Source organism: Lepisosteus platostomus, chromosome 20 (genome assembly GCF_059453375.1).
Source record: "Lepisosteus platostomus isolate fLepPlt1 chromosome 20, fLepPlt1.hap1, whole genome shotgun sequence".
Taxonomy (NCBI): Eukaryota; Metazoa; Chordata; class Actinopteri; order Semionotiformes; family Lepisosteidae; genus Lepisosteus; species Lepisosteus platostomus.
In genome coordinates, this window is record NC_142630.1 from 2,177,262 (window position 1) to 2,192,457 (window position 15,196).

The 15,196-nt window shown below is 42.9% G+C and overlaps 1 protein-coding gene across 2 annotated transcripts in view; it reads right to left on the bottom strand.

Moving 5' to 3' along the window:
* Positions 1–10,406, bottom strand: part of rhpn2 (rhophilin, Rho GTPase binding protein 2) — a 35,015-nt gene extending 24,609 nt beyond the window's left edge. The window contains exons 1-2 of one of the 2 annotated variants that reach the window (XM_088614485.1): positions 10,149–10,406; positions 2,365–2,480 (exon numbers count right to left, since the gene is read on the bottom strand). In XM_088614485.1, coding sequence (XP_088470611.1) covers positions 2,365–2,480; positions 10,149–10,217 — 185 coding nt within the window. In that variant the 5' untranslated portion in view covers positions 10,218–10,406. The remainder of the gene's footprint in view (positions 1–2,364; positions 2,481–10,148) is intronic. The other variant, XM_088614484.1, reaches the window with a different exon arrangement.
* Between the last annotated feature and the right edge of the window lie 4,790 nt (positions 10,407–15,196).

Here is a 15,196-nt window from a genome sequence, read left to right on the forward strand (position 1 = left end):
GACAAGAGGCTGCCTCCCCTGGGAACTGGAACAATTAACACATTTCTATGTGGCCATGAGAAATGTAAAGAACCACTGTCTAAAAATTGTCTCTGTGTGTGAATGTTTATTAAAAAACTCTTGTACGTAGCTATACAATATACTACCTGGATGGGAGACTCCTGGGAAAAACTAAGGCTGCTGCTGGAAGAGGTGTTAGTGGGGCCAGTAGGGGGCGCTCACCCTGGGGTCTGTGTGGGTCCTAATACCCCAGTATAGTGACGGGGACACTATACTGTAAAAAGGTGCCATACTTTGGACGAGACGAAAATCAAGGTTCGGACTCTCTGTGGTCATAAAAAATTCCAGGATGTTTCTCGTCCTGGCCAAAATCCCCCCTGGCCTTTACCAATCATGGCCTCCTAATAACCCCCATCTCTGAACTGGCTTCATCACTCTGCTCTCCTCCCCACTGAGAGCTGGTGTGCGGGGAGCGCACTGGTGCACTCTGGCTACAGTCGCATCATCCAGGTGGATTTGCAGAAAATAATAATAATAATAATAATAATAATAATAATAATAATAATAATGTGCTACAGCAATGGCCCAATCAGCTTAGTTTCTGCAGCTAATTTGCTAGTAAGTCACATGGCTTTGTGTATATTAGGTTAACGGAGACCACTGAGACTTTGGAGAAGCAGCAGCAGACAACTAGAAGCCCGGAGCTCATCAAGTGCATGATGGAAGGTTGTGGGTTCCAAGCCCAGCTGAAGCCCTTAAACAAACTTAAACAAGGCTCTTTACCCACTTGCGCAGTTTTGTAACTATTGGTGACATACACACATTTGTCATATACTGACCTTAAAATAAATAGGTGTGTGCAATACATACTTCAGCAAACATTCAGAAACCAGCACCATAAGTATGACTTATTTTACTCAACGTAATGAAACCAAAAAATGTCAATATGATGGGTGTTACTTCCAAGATTAGCACTGGAGGCCTAAACAAACTTAACTTATGTGTTCTTTTTGTAGTGTTCCCTAGAGACATGGGCTTCTCAGAAAATATGGATAAAGAGAGCTGGCTTCTTTTAACCCTGCTCTGTGAATTAATATAAGTTTTGAAAACCTATGTCTCCAAGGGGTATACTGCACCAACTAACAATGGAAGCATTTATGCCATTTAAAGACTACAAAGAATCTGCTGTAAAATTATACTTCTGAAGAGATCCTCTTCAAATAGAAATATAATGAATACAAAATGAATTGATTATACCTACTCTGTCCTTTAATTATTCACTTTGACGTGAACTTTGCATTGTTTTTGCACAATTGTTACGATTTCCAAAATCAGACGTTTGAATCAGACACAGTAGAATCATTCACTTTGGTCCTTCTAAATAAATCATCTTCTGCAGAAACATGTTTCTGATCACAGCCAAGGAACAATGAGGCTGAATCGATATTCGTGGTTTCTATGCTCTGCAGTCTTTGTGCTTCAGGAACACATTTGCAACATCTCCCCCACGAATATCACCACCCCTCCGGATGAACAGTCCCAGAGGGGCGAAGGAGCAGCCTGGGATGTGAGACGCATGTCTGAAACCCGGAACACATTCATCTCATCTCCCACAATCGAGGAGCTCGAGGGGAAAAAAAGACTTCCCATGAGTGTTTAAAACTTTCCAGGGAGACCAGAGTGCTGTTTTGAACATGAACAAAAAACGCATTTTTCTGGTCCAGCCCGAGAAACAGACTGGAGCTGGAGGACTAAACCTTGACACAGTGCTATTTACAGGAGGCATTGTGTGAAAACAAAGGTGGATTCTTCCCTTCCTTCAGAAAGTACCCTTTCTTGTGAAAACAGGCATTGCAGTTACAGTTTGAACTCCCTCCTGACAGAATGCCGCAACACCACCATAGAGTAGAGTGAGACGCGCCCTGGACAGGACAGAGCAAGCACCCACGGGGAGACAGGGGCTGGCGCTCAGACGAGAGCCAGAGCACTCGGCAATAACCCACATCAGCACCGACAGGACACACAGGAGGCACCGCAGAGACAAACCCAGGGGCTTAAAGCTGTGAGAGATCCCTGCCCTTCAACATGGCATCTTCTACAGAAACGAGATGTTGCAGTTCTTGCACCAAAGAGCCCAAGTATGAAAACACAGTCCACAGTACACATTCTACTCTGCACTTTTCAGCACGATTAGGGGCCCGAGAAGCCTTTCCAGCCAACACCCCCGCCCAGGAAACAAGGCACCTCGGGTGCCCATGGGGTACTCTTCTGCACATGCCAACCGTGTTGTACATGCTTGGAAAAAACCCAACATTTTTGTTCCTTCCAGGTTAGCCCTGGGCACACGCTGAGAGACGGTCATACCGCAGGAGGTTTTCTGCTCCGGCCCTCATTCTCATCTCCTTGATGATCTGCTGGTTCAAGACGGCTCTCTTGTTCTGCAGCTTACTGCGCCCAGTCTGGGCAAAGGGGTTACAGCCCTGTGAAGACAGAACGCAAACGATGAGTTTTTAAAATCCTCAAAGTCAACACAGCAGGCTTCTTCACTGAACACTGAAACCGGAACCAGGGGACACGGGTGAAAGCTACGTGGAAGTGCATTTAAACCACAGAAAAGGACGCTTTTCTTTACACAAAGGATTGTGGGAGTATGGAACAAGCTACATAAGCATGTGATTAAAGCCTATATCAATAATCAACGCACTAGATGAGACTCCGGGATGCATATGTTTCAAAATGGGCAAGCTGAGCCACATGCCCTACGACTCGAGTGGTTTGTAACTTGCCTTATGGGCTCAGGTGAACTGATTGCAGTATTGCTGCGGTGAATCTCATATGGGCAGGCCTAAACCAGTAACTGCCTTGACACACAAACCAAGCCTTTTCATTGGAATTTCAGGTTATATAATAAATGTAATGCAATTACCTTCATACTTATTAATAGGGTATTAATAAGAATACCTATTAATAGTAGTGTAACGCTTACGGCCGACAGGCACTGTGTAAGAGCCGGCGTACCAGAGCAGGTGACGTCGCCGCCCTTCCCTGTGATAGCAGGACTACAGCTACTGGGCTGTAGAGAGATCTCTCTTTAGCTCACGGGGCTGGGTCACTGCAGAGAGACGCGGGAGTCCCGGGTTCGAGCCTCCGACGGTGGGGGGCCGACCTAATCCAGGGCGCCTGCCTGAGCCCCCGTTGCGTTACAGTATTAATACCTTTAATACTACAAATCTATAATTCATAGATGTCATGTATTGTGTTCTAATGTCTTATATTCTGTTAATACAATTGAAGTGTAATAATAAGTTTAATTTATTTTAATATACACAATAATAAAGCCCGTTTAAGCAAATGGGTTTTGAAATGTGGATTCTGAGTCCCAGGTGCACATCTGTGATGGCCTGTGTGCTGGCCATGGGGACAAGAGGCCAGCAATGAAAACAGGAGACAGGTGACAGACCCGCCTGTTGCAGTATCCTGCAAGGCTCATAAAAGATCACGTCCATCACTGTAACGCCTGCTGAGACAGAGGGATCCTGTGTGAACTGTTTCTCTTCCCCCTCTTTCTCGACACATCCCTGTTGTGTGCGCTCATACCTGTCAGAGGCGTCTCTGTGTCCTTTAAAAATGGAGATAATGTCACTTCCTTATCCAGTCATCTTAGTTTACTTTTAACCCTTTTTGCTCTGAAAACCTTTGTGGCATACAGTACCTAATGTGTGAGTTATACACTGTATTAGGGGATTATTTATTTTTCCCCTAAAACATGTAGCAAATTATAAAAACAGAACCAAACCAACAGAAGCCATAAAGTGTATATTCAATGGTCTTTATGTATAAAAGGTATTATAGCCGTGGATTTTACAGTTAGTGTTAAAACAACTTACAGTCGTAGTAGCTAGAAACTTCTGAGTATCTTCAGTCTCTCTCACAAAATAAAATAATTGTGGTGTACAAAGTGGTGAAAACAGGGCTTTTTAAAAACACAGAACTGGGAAGCACTGTAGTAAGTTTATGGAAAATTGTGGCCACGTTAGGAGAGTGACTAACTTGGTACAGCCTCCTTTGGATAAAGATGCCTGTCTGTGGGAGAATTTCGAATGCAACCCCCTCACCCCTCATTTGTGTGCTCAGCGTGCGAAAAGACATTAAGCAGGCCCCAAAATCTGATAAAGGAAATGAGACCAGAGATGGCAGCTTCACAATGAAGTTCATCCACGCCCCTGCCTGCTCTGATACCCACGTTGTGTAATCACATGGTAACAAACATTAAATAATTGTGCGATAATAAAGAAGGTGAAGTGCATGAGTCATCCCTCACTTCTCAGTAGGAGATAAAAAGAAATTTCCAGAATGTTCTGGTATAATTCAGCATTTGGGACATTTTACTAACAATGACAAAACACACATTTATTTTACTAAATATTTAGACTTCCATTCCCATGGATCAGATTTCTAAGAAGATCAAAAAGAGACCTGCACAGTAAAAACCGCATTTAAGAGTTTTTTTTTTGGTGGATATGTTCTGCCATGTACTTATATATGAATTTCTGCTTTTCCCTTTTATCAAGAAATTTTGAAAGACTAATTAAAACCTGGAAGTAGGGCAGAGATGGTCAACAGCAAACTTCCACTGGCATCAATACACAGCAGCTGCTTGCTAATATACCCTTACAGACAACATAACTAGATGAAGCAATACGTGTGACTATATCTGCCACCAGAAAGAATTAATAATTAATAATTATTATTAATAATAAGAATTAATAATACGCAGATGAAGGCACCTGCAATTATGTGAAGTGGAAAGCCAGTTGAGGAGGGTGCGTGCATGCGTGTGAAGATCAGAGCTGACATGTGTTGAGTCAGAACAATTCCAAGAGCACACAAACACTCAGACATACTGTTTAACAGAGGAGCTAAGAATTGTTAGTTGGAGGAACAAGCCAGTTCAGATCTTGTCCTGGTTAATCAGTGTCAGGAAAGAAGAAAACAAACAAACACCAAAGGAAAAGGGCACAGAGCCCTTTGTCCTACCCGTGTTGACTACTGTAGGCTACTGCTTCATATCAATGCCTGATTCAATACTTTTCTATAGCAAAGTATACTATTATAGAATACCGCTGTAGGTGAAGGAACACAGCCTTTTCTGTCCTGCACAGAGCAAACTATGAGGAGACTAGATTCAAGTTCTCAAACCCCCAAGCCACCAACAAATTCAATCCAGTGGCAATCATAATCAGCAGCGAAACATGAAAGCATTTAAAACCAAGAACAGGGTGGACTTCTTTACCCAAAGTGTAGTGGGAGTGTGGAACAAGCTACTCAACCATGCTGTTTTGAAGCTGATACAGCCTGACTTCCTTTGATAAATGTCTGAGATCCTTGGATCAATCAACTGCTAACTACCATAGGGCTAAATGTGCCAAAATGGCCTCTTGTTTATCACTTTTCTAATAGTCTGTGCGGGTAGCAATCCACTCTGTATGTAGTTGGTCTTAATTTAACTTTGTTATTGTGAAAAGACAGTTTATTGTTGCGCTCAAACTGTGAACTGAGATAATGAAAGGCATTAGTGGATCTCCTCAGGCAATTAACATCTTTCAGCAAAACTCTGTTTGTCTAATGTGACGGCTATTGGTGACAAACAGGTTTGGACTCAACTGGTTATTAACAAAACAATACTAACTGTGAAAGGGTTAAAAAAACAGTGATGAGTGAACCACTATGAACACCAGACCCTGCGTGTCTTAGTACTGTAATACTTCTGTCTGAGTACATTAGTGTTGTACTGTACTTATCTTAAAGCCACAAAGAAATTAGCATAATCTCATTTTGGCTTTACACAGCTTTCAGCCAGACTGAATGACATACTGTACACATAAAGAGTAGAAAGCAGTTTGTCTTGAAAAGTTTACTACATTCTTAGCAATGAATGTTCCACCGTAATCAGAGAAAATAATCCACTGGCCATTACACTCCAAAGGGTAATGTACACTACAGACTACTGGCACATCCTGCGCCCGAGAGACTTTTTTGTAAGCACTCTGAGCAAGAACAAAGTCAGCCAGGTCCGAGGTAGGGAGCAATTAACACTAATAAGCAAAAGTCATGTCTGAAGGCCAATTAAAACCAGACAAAAATTCAAAAATAAAGATGTTACACTGCCCCAAACCTGTTAACAAGGGATTGGTGGTGTGCATTATACCCCTTCAGCTAGTGAAAAGCTGGCTTCAGTTAGAACAGACATACAAACTTTGCTTTAAAGGAAAAGGAAAAGAGAATCTGGCTTGTAAAACTTTAAATACCTGGCAAATCCTGTGCACACAGCAACTATAAACACCAGATGACTACATGAAAGAAACACACCAGAACGGCACACTCTCTACTGTACTGTATAAAAAATAATAATTACTCAGTGGTAAACCTCCTACTGGGCTTTTGCCCTTCCACTAATTTTTCAGTTCCTGTGCAATTCACCAGAAGAGGTACTTGCATGTCTTTCTCTCAGGACAGCAGTCATACGGACTGCGCTGCAGCTCTCCAGCAGACTGCAGAACACAGTCCGCCTCCCGGCAGCCAGTGCAGATGTTGTCAATTTGTGTTGCGGCTTCATGCTGAGGAGGCACTGGGCAGAGTCTGCTGTACGTCAGCGTCTGGAGAGCTGTGTGTGTGTGAGGGCAAAGCAAGAGGAGAACTGTTCACCAGCGGAGACAGCAGGGGGTGGAGGGGGCTGGAGGACTCAGAAGAGCGACCGCATCGCACCGCACAATCCGTCATCCCAGACCAAACCAGTCTGGGTCGCAACGAGCACATTCGTCCGCTTCCAAATCAGAGTTGCGCAACATGGCTGTGGCATTTCGGAGAAAAGGCACACAAAAAAAAAGCAGGCAGATTTCAGCTTCCCACGTTCAAACGGGAAACATATGGATTGTTTCCTCAAGCCCTGGATCCTTCATGGATACAGAAGTTAAAAAGACGACACGCAAGGCCCCTAACAAGCAGCAGTTACGTACAACTCAGTCTGCTGGGTTTTCACCCGGAGGTGCACCCGGCACCAGCACTTGTGTCTCTTCTGATGGGGCCTCTGTAAAGCACACATCAGTGCCATCAGCGCACTTCTGGGTCAGCTCTGCTCCGACCAGGCCTGGAACAGTTATTGGTACAGGAAGTGGAGAAGGCCTAATGCCAGACACAGTTCACATACAGTGTGCAGGTATGGAACAAAAGACCCTTTCTCTGCTCATAACAACACCCTGGACAAAGCCATGTTGTGCAGCAGGAACAGAAAAATAACCCAAGCGGAACTCTGGCTCTAACAAATCCTCCTCAGTCCCCGTAACATTACCTGTAAAACCCTTCTTCTGCAGTATTGCTAATTAAAAGGCACTGTTGCAATTGAGTATGTCTGTAGTATGCCGAAAGGTCAATTCCCAAGCAACTTCTTCGAGCTTGCTACATTGATGAGAAGGCAATATTTACGACAGCATTGAGTGGCATTCGTTTTTATGAAGAAGTCTGAGTAGAGAGCTGCATCAGCATGCGTAGGCTGCAAAGGAACAGGTAAAAGTTTATCCCCTGTTACAATGAAAAGAAAAGAGACACAATATTTTCGCGATGGAGCCTTCTTCAGGTGAGTGGCTTCACAGCCAAAACATTGTGTCTCCTTTCTTTTCATTTCGGCATGGAATTAACATTTTTCTATTTGTTTTTTTAGGCTGTACAGTTTTCATAAATCACAATAATATGCCTGCAGTTTCCGGTTATTCCAGTTTCACACTTTGCACTTTTGAGAATGGTGGAGTGTCCTGAGGTTCTGTACTACCTCAAGGCAGCACCCTTACAGTGGAGGAAGAGTGTGTTCTGTATGGGCCACCGAAAGACAACACACAAGTAAAATTGAATCTAAAGCTAGAGCTAATATTTTGTCAGTTTAATTTAAATGGGCTCAATACATAATATCTTTTAATTTGTTATAACGTTGGGCAACTCAGATACAGCAGAATTAGTTTGATAGTGGAACAGAATGTTATTGTTGTGTTAAACCAGGAACAGTACAATACTGCTTTCTTTAAAAAACGTCCGTGAGATCACGCAGTGAAGCCATATGGAATTCAGCAAAACACCACCAAGTTTGCAGAAATATTCAATACTGTGCAAACGTTTCTGACAGAGCCTTGACCGGAAAATTAAGAGCTACCCTACGCCCTAAAATAGATGTGAGCACATGATTCTCCTCAGAAAGTACGAAACCGTCTTCTCTCTTCCTAGATCTGGACTTCTTAAAAAGATAAGTCCTGAGTAACGACGAAGCGCCGTTTAATAATTCCGGTCGTGTCTTTCATGTACTGCGTGTATTCTCTGTGGAATTTGGAAAGCAAAAAAAAAAAACCTGTGGTATCTAAAATCCATAATTCTCTGTCAGTTCTCCCTATCCGGCATGTTCTTTCTGAAATACTCCTGCGCCCTTTATTAGACTCTGTTATCAGACAGCCCTGCCCTGTCAATCCCCGATATCCGTCAGCATTCCGTAAGTACTTCATTAGTAACCCAGATTTTGTCATCGCTGGGAGAAATATGCGCTCACTGTTGCTTAAAAACCGCCAAGCGGAACAGGTGCCACTCCGCCCTGAAACTGTAACCTCGACTGTGACCCGCTTCTCAACTGGGCCGAGGCGCCTGAAGCTGAACGCGTACATTGGGGTCAGATCGATGTTCTGAAGTTTGTTTTGCGATATTCCCTCAGAACAGGCTGTCCCACACTTGAGTTCCTAATTCATAAAACCTGCCCAGCCACCTTCTTTCTCCAAATGCTCAGGGCTACAGTACAAGCCAGCCGTGCTGTTGTTAGGTGACTGTGAAAATGCGCCAACAGGCCGATCCCAGGTATTTTTTTAACCCATTCAACACCACATGCTTGCAAAACAAAATTAAAAATATCCATATTTGCTTGAATTCTTCTAGTGAAATATTTGCACATTCATTTCGTGCTTTACGTCAAGAAAAATGCACTTTGATGATAATCATGAAATTAGTAATAGGTTTATTCCATGCTGAAAAAAAAAGAAGAAAGAAAACACGTTTCGGCCGTGGAGCCTTCTTCAGGTGTGAATAATGAAATTATAACTGTAGGATTTCATAACTAGAATAACTATTATTGAGAAGACTCACAGCAGCAGGAACCACCAATCCACATCAAGGAAAGTGTGCGTGGTGATTTCAGTTCCCTTTCCACCCTCTCTTTATGAGACTAAACTGCCGAGGTGACCTTTCAACACCGTGGGTACACTGACCGCATCGCCAAACCTGAGGACAGACCGCGACAGGTGGCGCACGCCAGCCGAGTTTCAGTGAACTCCCACTGCGAAGGAGAAAAGGGGCCGAGCCAGTCACTCGAGGAATCCCGAATATGCCGTTTCTTGGGGTGCGTCACGCCCGTGAAGGAGCGACGCACCTTGCGAGACCCGAGGAGCGCGGCGAGCCACGCCCTGCGAGCGGGGACCGTATCGTGCGCCACAGGTGCGCCCACTCCCGGAGCACGGCGGCCAGGGTGCGCAGGTGGGCATTTCTAGCAAAACTGCCCTTGGAGGGACGTGACATCACCAAAGCTATAAAATACGAACCGAACTGAGGACGCTTTTCTTTTCCACATTTCAGTACATGGAGTGACACAGGATTGCGCCGTTTTATTATGTTTATAACGAATACATCTTAACGCACTGTTAATATTGGAACAGTATTACTCATAACATAACACAGGATTAAAACAATAAACCCCCTTAACAAAGATTTTAGTTGAGAACTCAACATTTGGTCTCATGTATATATATATCGCTGTTGCGACTCCTAGGTCATGGAGAAAAGTTGTCCGTAAGGACAGGAGTGTAAGGTGACCCAAGTTTAGAACAATAGTACAAACGGACTTGCTTTGTGGTCTGTGGAAAGGGAAAGGGCTGGATTTATCCACTGTCCTAACAGCAATCCACAAATCAACCGCAGTTAAATGAACAAAGTCAAGATTTCGAAAGCAAACTGCGACGCTCTCTCTCCTTTCCGATAGCCGTCTTGCCGCCCGCGATAGAAACTGGACGGGACGGGAAGAGGAATAAAAAACTTTTAGAAAGAGTTTCCCGAGAGTTTTAGCTCACCTTTTTAAAACAGCCATCGTCACCAGCCTGGTTGTCCTTGCACCCGTTGGGTAGAATAGTATCCGTCATTCCGCGGCTCCAGCAGCAGCAGCACCAACAACAAAATGATCTTCTTCAAATAAGACCTGTCCTGTAGCTGAGAAACTGTCACTCAACAGGTGCGACTTTCCCTGCTCGTCTCTCTCTCTCTCCTGTTCGCCCAGTGACAGCTCTGCTGCTCGCAATCCGTATTTCCAGTCCTCTGGCAGAAGCCCCGCCCCCGAGTGGATGACGACATCTGTCCCGCTGAGTTCGCCTGGGTGGGAACCCGAGAGCGATGTTTGTTTGAAGACTTCGGGCTTAGCAACACCTTGCTCTGCAACTGACGTGGCGGCTGAGGGCTCAGTATTAACCTGCGGAAGCGAGAAGCAGGTAGCAAGGACTGTGGGCGTGTGACTTCATCCTAAAGCACCCCTGCGAGAGCTCATCTCTAACTGGGGTGTCGGGAGTTGCGGTTTAGGAGCGACGAGGCTGCACACTCTGTGCTCCGCCGGGGAAAGATGCGCAACTGCTACGTAGGAAAATAAAAAAAAAAGTTTTTGCTCCTCCTTCACTTTCGTTCGGGGGGCACGTCCGCCAGCACTGCGGCCTCGCAGTCTGAGGGGTTCATTCTTTACCTGCTGGGCGCGGCTGTCTGTGTGGAGCTTGCACGTTGCCTCCATAGTCAGGTGGTTTTATAGCAGGTGTGCTGGTGATGCGTTTTTTTTTTATTTTCAATCCCCCCTTGTCCCAGAGTGGGGTGAGGTGGGGTTCAAGTTGATTTAATAATTGGGGGGGGGGGTTTGGTCCCAGTTACAACCAGTACTGACCACAAGAAGGAAACGAGCAATCAACCAAATAGCTTCCTCTCACTCGAGTCCGCTTCGCAGAGCTGTCTCCCAGTGTAATACAACCAGTATCTAAAAGTGATTTACCACACATGAAGGAGACGCAGTTATCGACAGGTGAAATACAGTGAGAGAGATAAATGGTCATCAAATACACCACCCAGAGATATTCTTAATTTCCTCTCTGTTTTAACAGCCTTTAAATTACTTTTTTTTCTGCCGTTTAAACCTGGGGTATGGTGTCAGAAAAACAGTTCTCAGAAGTAAAACATTGAATGGTAGGCATCATGGGTGCATTGCGTGTTTGAGAGTTTGTGTTTCTACCTGCTGACTAGGCAACACTGGGTATGATGACGGAGGCCCCTGCTGCTGCCAGATTACATGTTTATTTATGTCTTGGCAGGCAGGGACACCCCATGTTGAGGACTGGAAGAGCACACATACTGTACTTTAAACAAATAATGGATATGTTCAAAAAAGCTCAAATGAGTATTTCAAATATTGAATGTAACCTTTAGATACAGAATATAGAATTACAAACAATGCATGTAAAATTAATTTAAAAGAATGTTTGTGTAGATAATTGGAGTATAAGCACTATAGAAGGCTCCACGGCCGAAATGTTGTGTTTTCTTTCTTCTCTTTTCAGCATGGAATAAACCTATTACTTGTTCCTAAGCACCATTAAGGTCTGTTGCATTGTGTGATGGCCAGTGATTAGGTTAAGAAAATGTCAGACTACAATGTAAAATATTGCAGTTTAATTAGCTGACATATAACATTTTTTCACAGCTCATCCTGATGTAAGAGAGGGAGAAGGTCTATTTTAATTGTCCTTTTTGATTGAATTGGGTATAATTAGTGTTGGTTCAATTACGTTATCCTCAGTGATTATGAGCATTGTCCTTAGCTTAGTCAGCAGTTGATTCACAATGAAGTTTAATCTTCATCCATCAGTGTTCTCTAATCTTTCATGCAAGATACTGCTCACCAAAATTCTTTCTTCTTTCTGTGGCTTTTTAAGCAGATAACTTTTTATCTCATAAATACGACTTCAGTGTTTAAATGGTCCAGACTGTTGCCAAGGAAAGCATCCCGACAAAGGTGCACAGGTTACCAGATACTAAAACTAATCAACACTGCCCTGTCCTGTTTCCTCAGACAGTTAAGGAGGATTCTGGTGATCCAGAATGATTAACTATCGAAGGAATAACAGAAAGAAAAGATTACAATAAATACCCTTCAGATGGAAGGTGTTAAAAACCCCTGTGATTTCAAATACTCGCCTCTGGTCCTGCAGACTGCCCAGAGAATGTTTTTTCTCAGTACTTTGGTGTGGGTGACAGTGGCTTTGGAGACTCCAGGAATCTGTACTAGAACCACTGCTTTTCCAAATTTATATCAGTGCTATAAATAACCTATATATAACCTACTCAGCCATGCTGCTGAAACCCATAACCTGGCTTCTTCCAACAGAAGCTTGAGATCCTTCAATCAATTATCTACAAACTACCAAATGTGCTCATTTATGACGGTGACAAAGCTCCTCACCCAATACCTGCTCATACAGCATGTTTCCCAGATTTCCCTAGGAAGAGACTGCTTTGGACTAAAACAATTAGACCAGTGCAACTTATGTTTCTTCTCAATGTGGTCTCTGTGGTCATATAATCCCCCTATACTGTTCAATTTTGTGCTAGCCTCCCTATTCAAAATTTGACATTAGAAATAGAAGTTTTATTTAGAAAAATAACAAAAACAACATATTGAAAATCCCAGCTGTACATTCATGCTTTGTGTTTTGTATAAGCGCTCTGTATTAGCAAACAGTTGCAAGACAGTCAGCGATTTGGTAGCATAGCAACAGAAGATGTCATTCATGTGACATTCTGGGAACAATTACTCAGGGTCTTTTTCTACAGTGAGTGAGTCTAGCCAGGCTCTTCCTATCTTTACATGACATTATCTTTAAATTGTCTTCTTTGCATTCACACTGGGTTTCTTATCACCAACAATTAAGAAAAAATGTAATTAAGAATTAGTGATTAGGTCCATATCATAGAACATCATATTTAAAATCTTATCAGTAATAAAAAGCACACAGATGTTGGTTGTCTGACTCATAAATCAAAAAAGACAGGTCTACTTATTAACATTGTTGATCCAATTAAACACTAAAAATGAATGAATTTGGAAACAGGCTAAAAGGCTAACAGGTTATTATTGGACCAAGAGAAACATTCATAATACAATTCAAAACCTGGCACGTCATTAGCATCCCTTTTGTAAAATCATGCATAACAGAATTAAATTTTGTGTAAGGTGGAAGCTTCAGATCTCAGGTAAGGCACTACTGCAGTGTCCTTGGACAAGCTGTTTCACCTAAATTATGCCAGTGAAATACCTTGCTGTATAGATGGGTGCAAATGTAAGTTGCATTTGGATGTAAGTGTCAACCTCCTACATTGCTGTAAAAATTCAGGTTTGCCCAGTACCTCAGATATATAGTTTTAAATCTATCATGTTTGTAGAGTAGGTAACTTATAAACATTATGTCTGGATCATGCTTTATTTGGAAAACAACATAGTCTCCCAGACAGTTTTTTTTTTTAATTGGGGGTGACTGGGATTCATTTCTCAGATGATTAATAAACTCTTTTTGTTACGTATGAGTTTCCCTCTAGGATCAGAACCAGTTATCCAGACGACGAGACATAAAACCACAGCCCCAACAGGATTACCCTGCAGCCAGACTGCTGTTTTAAAGCTGGTCACTGAGTGCTGCAATGGGGTCAACGCAGACAAAGCCTCCAGTATGGGAACAAATAACAGACCACATCTCGCTAATGCACTGCTGTCTGCTCCAAAACTCACTGAGCAATTCCCTCGTCGCCCTTCATAATTATTCTGTCCTCTCCAGAGCAAAATGGAGAGAGAGGGGGAGCTGGGAAGCAGGCCAGGAGGCCAGGTACTTCCGTGCTTGTTGCTAGTTCTCGAGTTCCTCAGCTGAAGGTGAGCTGCCAGCAATGCCGGATTTTTACAAACTTGGCAGCTAGAATGAAAGGGAGCTCAGCTGCCTAATAAAAGAGACATTTTTAGAAGTATAAGGTTTGTATTCTAGCAAATTGGCTTATGAAGGTTTCCTCCCTGTAGCAGCATTGCAAAGGTGATGGTGCTGAAATTAAACTTGTGGTGGATGGAAGCTAGGAACCTTGGCTTTAATTTTGACTCTGTGATGTAATTTGAAGCGCATGTTAGGGAAACTTCTATGTGTACCTTTCTTCCACCTGTGTAACGTTGCTTTGTTAAGACTCTTATTCTGCCTGTCTGATGCCGATATGTCGGTACATGCCTTCTGCTCATCAAGACAGGGCTACTACAACATCTTACTTACTTCCAGTTGTCCTGAACTCAGTCTGTGTGTAAATTCAGATCACTCCTGCATCAGCACACAACTCTTCTCCTTGGAAATTGCACAGGTTGGCAAGGAAACTCAGAGTGAGCTTTAAGGCTCCAAACAGGGAGTGATCAGACCCTTCTCACTCTGGTGAGGATCGGGCTCCACACAGTGCAGTTAGAAGACCTTCGCACCTTCAGTGTGTGTGTCTGTGTGTGTCCCGTGATGGACTGGTGCCCCGTCTTGCAGTAGTTGATGGTGGGGATTGGCTCCAGCTCTCCTGCATTGGATAGAGTGGATAGAAAAAAGATGGATGAACGATATATGTGATATTATGCAATGCCATGAGTTTCTTGAACTCATAAATGTATTTCAAAAATAGGATTATTATTAAACGGCGCTAACTGTATTGACTGAGGTACTGTACTGTATTGTACAGTACTGCACAATAAATTAAAAATGATCAACACAGCTGCTTCTAAATAAGCAGAAAGGTTTTGCGTATTAATTGCATTTCCCAGCAGAATTTAGAAGTGTGGAATATCTCCAGTTCTGGATAATACAGCTTACATTCTAGCATGTTTTAAGATGAACATACACATTTTTGATACACAAAAACTTCTTTATTATTGTGTTTCTTTACTATTACACTGCACACTTCTAAATAATTCAATGCTGTACTTATTAAGCCATTGCCTTACACCACTTTACATTTTTAATGCTGAAAAATAAAATGTCAATAAAAAAATATTGCAATATGTTCTGGTTATTACAAAAGCTAACTG